Below are 10,262 nucleotides of genomic sequence, written 5' to 3'. Positions count from 1 at the left end.
CTTGCTCTCTACCTTGACCCCCGCCTTACTTGACAACTCTTCTACCTTTTGGTACCGTGAATCCTCCTGTCTACCCTGGTGTGCCCAAGGACCGCAACCTGGCGCAAACCAGCCGCACAACACCCTCACCACTAGAGGCTTTGGAGAAGACCTGATTGCCACTTAAACTCTGTGTCTTGGCCTTTCTCGGGGCTCACACCATTTTTGTGCAACCTGTAGTGCCCCCTAGTAGCCCTGTTTCCCCAAGCGTGACAAAGGACTACTACATTATATTTGCCCAAGACTCCATCTTTTCTGAACCTGTGCCTGACTCCAGTGTGGTCCTCATGTTCTTTGTAGGTTTCCTGATAGGGACCTCTGTGGACCATGCTTGTCAAATGTTGGTAATTAAATGATATTGAGGTCAAGATACTTTGACAGTCACTACAACATCCTCACTTTTTTCTGCTATAGTCACTGAAGGGTTAAATTGGCCTTTGTGTTTTAGCTCATTGTTATGTTGGAAGATCCAAGGATGTCACATGTGCAGCTTTCAGACTGATGAATATAAGTTGTCTTCTGATTATTACTGGTACTCTGCTTTATTTATCTGTCCATTCAATTTCACTGTACCTGTAGCTCGCACATCCCCAGGAAATCAGATATTCACCTGTATGCTTCACAGTTGGATTGGTGTGCTTTCTGTGATAGTGTTGCATGCTTTCTAAATGAAGCATTATGGCTGGGAGCATAAAGTTCAATTTTACTCTCATTACTTCAAAGGACTTCAATTACCTCCTTGTTGTGCATCTTCAAACAGCAACAACACTTCTTTTCAGAAAATCCTGTATTTCAAATAAAGTGGCTTGTGGGTTTTTCCTTGTTTCTCAACAAATGCATACACATTGCAAGTCTGAACATTCTCCCACATTACTCTTATTTGCAAACTATGTGTGTCAGCTTGTGTGTAAATTTTTGTCTCCAATATTCAAGGGTATGTAAACTTTTCAGGTCCATTTGGGTAGTTTCAATTGTGGTTTAGAAAGGGGACACACAATTATGTGCTAATGAAATGACTTAACTTCAACACATTACTGATTAAAGTTCAATTTTGTGGTTGGATTCTCATACAAACATTTTGCCAATCCCATGTTTATAAAATGTACATAACACTATTTTACAACACAGGATTTATTCATTAACTTCTAAAAGACCCCAGCTGTTGCTCCTTCATTCACCATCTAAATTCAGCTTCCAACATCTTTAAAGACATAATAATTATGAAATTCAATGAAAAATGTGCTATGGAAGTGCGCAGATGGCTCTGCGATTGTACCAGAGCATTTAATTGGACTCACACAAAGACTGCTATTGAAGAGATGGAAGGAAAAAGGTAATGTGTCTACTGATGAATGTTTGTAACAGTTGGAACAGAACAAGTGAGCAATTTTTTTGGGATCGTTATGTAGTAAAACATTTTATGAAATGTAAAAGGGCCTCATGTGGCTGATTTTTTACAATAATGCATCCAGCAAACTTCAACATTCACTTACTATTAGTTCCAAATAAGTCAAATGCGTATTCCTAGATTGCCATGGCATACCAGTTTGCGTTATGATATCACTCAAGAATTCTCAAGATTCTACCACAAGTCCTTCATTATCATCTCATCCCCACAATGGGGTGGCTAGAAACACAGACTATGAGGTTCTTGTTTAAATACAAATGTTTCCACCAAGCTCTAAAATCTTTCTCAGTAGTCTTCACACAAATTGCTCATCCTGGGAAGGCCAGTTGTGTTGTCCACTGTGTCCATTGTAAGTAAGAAAGGAATGGTGCCTGGGGAGGGCAGGGACAGACAGACAACCAAGAAAACCCCAGGTGGATAGGGTCAGGGGAAGGGGTGTAGTCATAAATCAAAAAGAGGGAGCATGGTACGTGCTCAGCCCACTACACCCCTGCCCTCCAGATTGACGTCATGATACCAGAACCCATCCACTCTTCTATTGCAGGTCTGAGCCTACGATTGGAAAGTGGGGGGGTTGTGCTCAGAAAGACAACTCGCCCACCGCCGTGAGCCTGCAATTCAATACAGGAGACTGAGTTTGTGGCTCTGGATCATGCACCCCCCCAACAGGGTCCTTCTCCTGACCCCACGGGGGGGATGCGTTGGCCAGAGCCACAGACCTCCTAAGAATTCTAGATATCAGGAGTGAAGGAAACTCCTGGTACGAGCCAAAGGGGAATAGATCAAATAGATGGCTCAAGTTTGTTGCCTGGAAATAACAAATCAGAGGACAAACACCGGAGGTCCGTGAGCTTTGCAGATAATTAAAATGTTAAAACAGGCCAGTTGAGTTGTCCTTTGTGTCCAATGTAAGTACACAAGAAATAGTTCCGAGGTAGGGACAGTTTGACTGTGGAGCTTAACTACTCTTGTTTGCCACCTGCCCTGACCTCTGGCTTGTTTGACCACACTTCTGTCCCACGTTCCGGCACCTCGCCTTATTCCTGTCTGTCAGCAGTCACCTGCCTCTGCATGCAAAGGGGCTGCAACCTGGCAGTTGCCAGCAGCGTATCATCCTCACCCCTAGAGGCTCTGGTAAGGACCAGGCAGTTGCTTAGAGATGTGCGACCATGCACGTCTCTGCCAACTAGGCTGGTGACATGCAGGGTCCAACATCCTGCCATGGGGCACCGTGAAACCCTCCTTGAGCATTCTTCAGGCTTTAATATAAACTAAAATAAGTACTTTCATGGCATGCCTTAAAAACATGCAATGATGTATAAATAAATTAATGGATATATGTGTTTGTTCCTCTTAGTTTTTCTTTAAGTAAACCAGAGAAACTAGGTTTGGTTAGCTATTAGACCAGTTCAGACGAACGTGTGTTGGTTGATTCTGTCCAGGATTGAAAACATTTGCCAACAAATAACTTTTAGGAAATCAATTCACAGTGTGCTGGATCACCCAGGTTCTCCCATGATAGTCAATCTTTTTGGAGAGCTTTATTAAATTAGCCCCAATGTGTTGATTAAAAAAGTGGTGTGGAAAAAATCTAATTATGGTGGAATAAAACAGAATCCTATTTTACATTTTTTGACACAATTTTACTCAAAATGGTGGATGCAAAAACCCTCTGATGTAATGCAAAAGGATAAGAAGACTTAAAGTCCACTAGAAAATATGAATAGAGTGATATCTTGGCATCTTGGCAGACCTTAAAACAACTTCTCATATCCATGGGTTCCCTAATGCTCAATTACTCCAAAATGTAGTGATAAAACCAGACATAAATTTCAGTTATATACAGAACTTCCCTAATAATCTATTTGCCAAAATCCAAGATTCTCACAAGGACGTGCCTGGATTCTCATGTTTGGCTTTCTAGGAATTACACTATGTGAGGTCTTTGTTTCATCCTCCTTCTCTCTGTCTTTGTTTCATCCTCCTTCTCTCCCAGTTTCCTCTCTTACCTGCCTGGTAAATGCACCCAATTTGCAAATTTCTAAATATTGTAAAACTTTGGCCCTATCCCCAGCACAAGCTTTTAACAGTAATCTATATGACAGATTGCTTTCATGTCCCCCTTTGACCATTTCCTCCATCTATTTCTTTTTATCAGGGCATATTTCTTTAGAATTCATCCCATACTAATTTACGTCACTGACAGAAGGACTTTACGTTGGACTTGGTTGATAAAACTATTCTTGTGTATCAGACAGTCCATAAAAGTATGGAAATGGGTTATGGAGGGAAAAGCAATTTAAGATCATGCATAGAGCATACAAGGTCTTTAGACCATAAAGTACTGACACTATAGTGGGGGTCTAGGGCCTCCTCTCTAAAATTTAGTGAGGCCGCTGTTTCTCTCGTCTATTGTCAGAGTACACATGTTCTTGGTTTTTGGAGACATATAATACAGTGAATTTTAGGAAATAACAGGCCAAGATATTGTTAGGAGGTGCTTATCTGGCTGGTGATCCTGAGCTTTGCCCTACTGTCTATATCCCTCCTGTCTATTCTCTCTGGTGGCGTCACTCAGCAGCAGGGAGATCACGGAATTAGTTCTCTACCATCTGCTGAGCAGCCTGCAGCATCCCCTGAGTTCACTTTAGCCATACAGCCTCCAGCTGAGGTGCACTTTTCTCAGCATCCCCTGACAGACACTGGGGTTGCTGAGAACTAAAAGGGTATTAGGCACTAAAGGGTGTTTTTAGAGTATGAGCTTCAGCCATTAAGCATATTAGTTTTGGCTTTATTCCTTGCATATGCTGGACCCTACTTTACTGCATGATCTGTGGGTTCCCCATCATTCCCCAGATTCCATCCATTGCTCATTGAGGTCTTGGGGGCAAATGTGTGGTATGGTGGAGCAACTAGCCTCCCAAGGCTGATCAGGGCCTTGTTATAGGTGAAGAATGCAGAGTTAGATTGGGGCACTGGCACGTGATGAGCATTGGGGCTGGACCAGAGCTATACAGCATATTTCTTGAAATCCCTTGTTTGTCTTTTTGGATATTGGGATGAAATTCTTACCAATGCAGTTAGTAATAGACAGAAGGGTTGGATAATTATTTATTTATTAGTGGCTTGGAGAGGCATACTGGATTCATCCCCATCCTTCTAGGATATCTAAAGTATTGGAAATTCCTTGAAGGCTGTTTTCAGTAGGGAAACACTGGAAGCACAATGATCAGATGATAAAAATGTAATATGCCAATTGTTTATGTATTGCATGCAGCTGGGAGATTACAGATTTGTGATATTTTAACAAAGTTTGTATTTTACAAAAGATGGCTTGATAAAATGGGAGGGTGTGCTGGATTTCCATACTTTACTATATTGGGTTTGAATTTTGTGTTTGGTGTTTTATATCTGTATTTAATTTATAATAATAAATGTTATAATAAATGTATCCCTATATTTCCTTTTTATATGTTTTGGCGGGGATTCTTTGTATAATATTCATACAGTAATTGTCTTACTTGGTTTCACAACAATATCTCTGTATTCTTTTTATCAGAAAATTTCTTTTAAAACAATGTTAAAAACATTAGTGACTAATTTTTGTTTTGATTATTTTTAGGAAATAAACAATGTGTTTTTATAATAATTACAAATGAATATTGTTTCTTTATTCTCTTTTTTTTTTTTTTGTTCTTTTGCCGTTTCATGTGTTTTGAGCCTTTTACCTTAACTTAACCTTTTTAAATAAAAGTTGCTAAAAAAAGACACCTAGAAGTATAGAGATGGGCACAACTGGGTAGAATTATAAAAGAATATAGAAGAGTAGAATATAAACAATAGACATATGACTTTTTTGTTAGCTGAATTGCCTATGACTGCCGTGTGATTTTAATATAAAAAATTATGTCAACATTGAACTAGATTTACCTGATAAATAGGAACTGAACTGTGGGATTACATTGCAAAGGGTCACGTACAGCACTGCAAGATGGATTCTATGCCGAAGAAATTCTACCCCATCCATGAATTTGATGCTAGAAGGGGCTTTGATCAGTACTTCTCTGACGAGCAAAAATTGAACTTTATAGATGATTCTTTAAAATTTCCAATGATGAATCTTCACTATGTGTTCAGCAAGGGTAAGTAGGAATCTATACATTAAAAAACGAAAGTTGATTTATGTGGAAAACATTAACAAACCACATGGGGCCACCAACATATGATATTTTTCATAAGCAAGAAAATAATGGATGAGATGGCTCCCTTATGTCAGTCTATCATTTTTTTTTCAAATACACTTACATAGTTGTGGGTCACAAGCTGGAAATGAGAGTATTTCAGAACTTTTATTATGTGTCAGCTTCTTCTAAGTTTCTATGAGACTTAACAAGAGGAGATAAAGTTTGTTATCTATCCTATCATTTTCATTCATTTTCAGTAGCGGATAGCAATGGCGTTGTTGGCTAACCTGCTTCAACCAATATGGTGCCACTAAAGTATGAATATATGACAAACCAACAAAATGATAGATGAACCTGCTGTGAATAGGTATAGATAATACATTTAAGACATAGCAAGCTAAAATGTAGCTTTTGTAGTCATTAGGCCTGATTTGTTATAGATCTCTAAGACTATAGAAGATAGATCATCTCAGGAGCACCTGGGGGATCCAGCAAACCTGGTTTTCCCAAGATAATCTATCTTCTACAGTCCTGGAGAGCTTGGGGCCACTAGGTTTACATTTTATTTTGTCCACCTAATAAAATAAAATGTTTGAATGAATAAATGAATAAAATGAATTTTACTGTCATTGTGATTGGATTTACATATAAATATTTGTCTACCTCAAAAGATTAAAAGGTATTCAACACTTTATTTGATAACACAGGTTATATTCATGGAAATCTTTTATTGGATTTCAGCAAAGGCTTCTACATTCACCATCTATATTCAGCTTCCATGATTTTCAAAGATATAATTCTTATGAAGTTCAATAAAACATGTGCCATGGAAGCGTGCAAATGGCTCAGCGATTCTACAGGAGCTTTTGATTGGATTCACACAAAAACAGCAATTGCAGAACTGGAAGAAAAAAGGTAAAGTCTCAGTTACGAATTCTTTGTGACAGTATCAAAAGGAATGCAAAGGATACAAAGGGTGATCAATTTGGCTGATTTCTTGCCTTATATTCACAGCATAGGGGATCTATTATTTATCTTTATCTTACATTTTGCAGGTACATGGTGGGTATACTGACATTTAACTCTTTGTAAAAAATGTGTGCGGGGTAATATTGCACTAATGTAACTGAATGCGAGTGGGTTGCACCCAATTTACCAGCACATTAAGATTCCACAATAATTCCCCAACAAATCATGAAATACTTTTTGTAGGGCGGAAGGGGCTCTTTTTTACTGTCCTCCATTCTTGGCCACTGAGGCTACATATCTGGTTTAAAAAAATGGAAGAAAAAAAAGTAAAATGTGTGTTATTAATTGTTTGTGATAGTATAAAAGGTCTCAGCATAAAAAGGTACGAAGGATGATCATTATGGTTAATGTCCTATCCTTGCCATATAGTTGGAGCTCAGAGGATCTATCACTTAGCTCCATTTCACATTGTGCAAGTACATGGTAAATATAGTTACATGTAACTCTTTGAGAAGTTGGGTGAGTGGTACTACTGTACCCCTATTCCCATTCTCCTGGGAGGGAATAAGTACCTGATTGGTCAATATTTACCTGGGTTTTCTAATTTCACAATAAGCCAACCAACAAACCATGAAATCCTTTTTACAGACTGTTTTACTTTTCCTTACTGTAATAAAACAAACAGAATTCAACTGGATTCAAGTGAATTATCACAAGAATCCTCCCTCATGGCTTCTTATTCTGTCCCACTTTATCTACAATGTAAAAGGTTGACAAAGCTGCTGCAGAATGTCAAGATGGCGTTGGACACACATGGTGGGGCCCTTCTTATTATATTGGAAAACACAGGAACACAGAGACAGGGAATTACAAGCAAGTAGTTCCACCGGAGAAAAGAATAATACCTAAACAAGCATCGGAGATAATACTACCCCCTAGTGGCAGAACATCCTAATACAGTCTAATATATGAGCATAGTTGTTGCACCAATGTTTTTATAAAAAGCATATTAACCAACATATACTTTAACTCCCCTGTTATCTCAGTTATGCCTTTTTTCAGTGACCATATTCAGAACCCATATCTGCTGTCCTGTACATATTCTTTTGCAAAGAGTGGGCAAACAGATATTTACTGTCTCCCCATGTTTTCTTTCAGTGTCCAAAAACCGGATAAAGAACTGAACCTGAAAGCATCCATTAAGCAGATTGTGATGTGTAGCCTTGAAAAGGAGAATCTAACCGACCCGCTGGTGTTACCTCTCTCTGATTGCATCATCAGTGTGTGGTTATTGGATATCATCAGCAAGGATCAAGAGGAATACATGAGAAACTTGGAAAAAATCTCAAACCTGCTAAACATTGGGGGTCATCTGATCATTATTGGGGCACTAAACATGACTTATTTCACAGCGGGAGAATGCTTCTTTGCGTGTAAATACGATGAGAGTTTTGTAAGATCCGCTCTTAGGAAGTTCGGGTTTGTTATTGATTACTGTGTTGTGCAGAAAAGAAGGAATGTGAGCGATCTAAGTGATTATACTCATGTGATATTTATCACAGCTCAAAAAGAAAAGTAATTGGAATATTTGATAGCTGCTATGTAAAAATTTTGCATGTCTGCATAAATGTTATCCAAGCTTATATACAACTTTCTCTGGAATCTGCAAGCTATGCTAATGTGGTGATGCTGACCTAATATTATGTTATTTCTTACCTACAACTAATAGCAAATTCTTTTGAACTTCTCTATTTGAGTGATCAATATTCTGTTCATGCTGCTATTGGTATTACATTTGCTATTTAGCCAAGTTGGTACAAAAACATCTGGATTCTGAATGTGCCTAATCTGAACAGCAATGAAGTCAAAGGGAAAAAAATTCTGGTCCTGGAGAGTAATTAAAACCAATTGGTAAATTTTAAACTTTCAAAATTAACTTCCATTTGTTACAGTAAACACTTCAATCTTTAGAGATTTTAATTACTGTATTTTTCGCCGTATAAGACGCTCCGGAATATAAGACGCATCCAATTTTAAAGGAGGAAAATCTAGAAAAAAAAGATTCTGAAAGATTATTCCCCTTCTGATCACTCATGTGCCATTCATACCGGTATTCCCCTTCTGATCACTCATGTGCCATTCAAATTCCCTTTCTGATCACTCTGTGCCTTTCAAATTCCCTTTCTGATCACTCTGTGTCATTCAAATTCCCCTTCTGATCACTCTGTGCTTTTTTTCCACTGTACGGCAGTTAGGACAGGGAACAGCAGGGGGCGCTGTGCCGGCTTCTTTCACTGCAGCCAGGAGAAGACACGCTGCTGCCAGAGAGGAGAGGAGACACACGCTGCATGCATCCAGATAGGAGAAGAGACACACGCAGGATCGGGTATCGGGTGAGTATCTTTTTTTAATTATTTTATAACACATTTGTCGTATAGGACGACCACCAACTTTTCCCCCCCAGTTTTGGGGAAGAAAAAGTGCATCTTATACGGCAAAAATTAAGGTATTTGTTTTATAATAGTATATATAGTACATAGTATAATAGTATATAATAATTGCAAAGCCTTTGAATATGACATTGTTACCAAAATTACTAACAATTACAGGGTGGACCTTTGTAGCATTATATTTCTGATGAAAAAGAAGTTTGATTGCTATTCCCCGTGTTCTGAACTTTTTAACGTTTTTAGAAACTTAAGTCAGTTAAATTATCAAAGTAAGCCATACCCATTTTACAAAAAAATAATGTGTAATTGGAGCTTTCTCAGGTAAATCCCTCAATGGTTGGCATTGATTGTCAATATAAAAAACAGATTTTCGGCATGAACAAGATTTACTGAATAAATATGAACACTCTGAGAAAAAAAAACAAGTACACTGTAAAGTGAAAACCAAACTAGTATAATTTGAAGGATTTTATGCCAAAAAACTCTACCCCATCTATGAATGTGAGATGATGAAGCATTACTTCTCTGACAAGCAAATAATGAGAAAAAAAGAAAATAGACGTTTGTAGCTTACAATCTTGTTCTCTTGAAGTACAAAAAGGCCTTTTGCTTTTCTTCTAGCATTCTTGCCTGCAGAGGAGACAACTATAAATAGGGAATGACAATGGGGGTTGTCAGCTACCCAAATTAATATGCCACCTGAAAAGATATATTGACTGCCATGTAAAATTAACACACAAAATATGACAATATTTGAGCTGGATTAACCTGATGAATATGAACTTAACATGGAAACCATAAACAGTGACACTTGAACTGTCAGCAGTACTGTAAGATGGATTCTATGCCAAGGAAATTCTACCCCATCCATGGGTATAATTCTAGAAACAGCTTTGATCTGTACTCCTCTGACAAGAAGGACATGGTCTTTACAGATGACTCTTTAAACTTTCCAATGATGATCTATGAACTTTGTGTTCAGCAAGGGTATGTATGAATCAGATTCAATTGAAATTGATTTATAAGAAAAACATTTACAATTCCACTGATAGTAGTAAAACTCTATCATTAGTCTATCATATTTTTACAAATATACTACAACAATGGGTCACAAGCTGTATACGAGAGTATTTCCAAACTTCTAAGTGTCGGCTTTTCCAAAACCTCACTGAGACTTTACGAAGCAAAGATAGTGTGCTTTTCATCTTGGCT

The 10,262-nt window shown here is 38.1% G+C and overlaps 1 protein-coding gene across 1 annotated transcript; it reads left to right on the top strand.

The window, feature by feature from the left end:
- Positions 1-5,438: 5,438 nt before the first annotated feature.
- LOC140340278 (nicotinamide N-methyltransferase-like) lies at positions 5,439-8,179 on the top strand. Its single transcript, XM_072425333.1, has 3 exons — positions 5,439-5,589; positions 6,339-6,546; positions 7,759-8,179. The coding sequence occupies exons 1-3, from the start codon at positions 5,439-5,441 to the stop codon at positions 8,177-8,179; spliced, it is 780 nt and encodes a 259-aa protein (XP_072281434.1).
- Positions 8,180-10,262: the final 2,083 nt, after the last annotated feature.

This window comes from Pyxicephalus adspersus, chromosome 11, assembly GCF_032062135.1.
Source record: "Pyxicephalus adspersus chromosome 11, UCB_Pads_2.0, whole genome shotgun sequence".
In the NCBI taxonomy this organism is placed as follows: domain Eukaryota; kingdom Metazoa; phylum Chordata; class Amphibia; order Anura; family Pyxicephalidae; genus Pyxicephalus; species Pyxicephalus adspersus.
The sequence above is the reverse complement of the archived record's forward strand: the minus strand, read 5'-3'. Positions and strand labels throughout refer to the sequence as shown.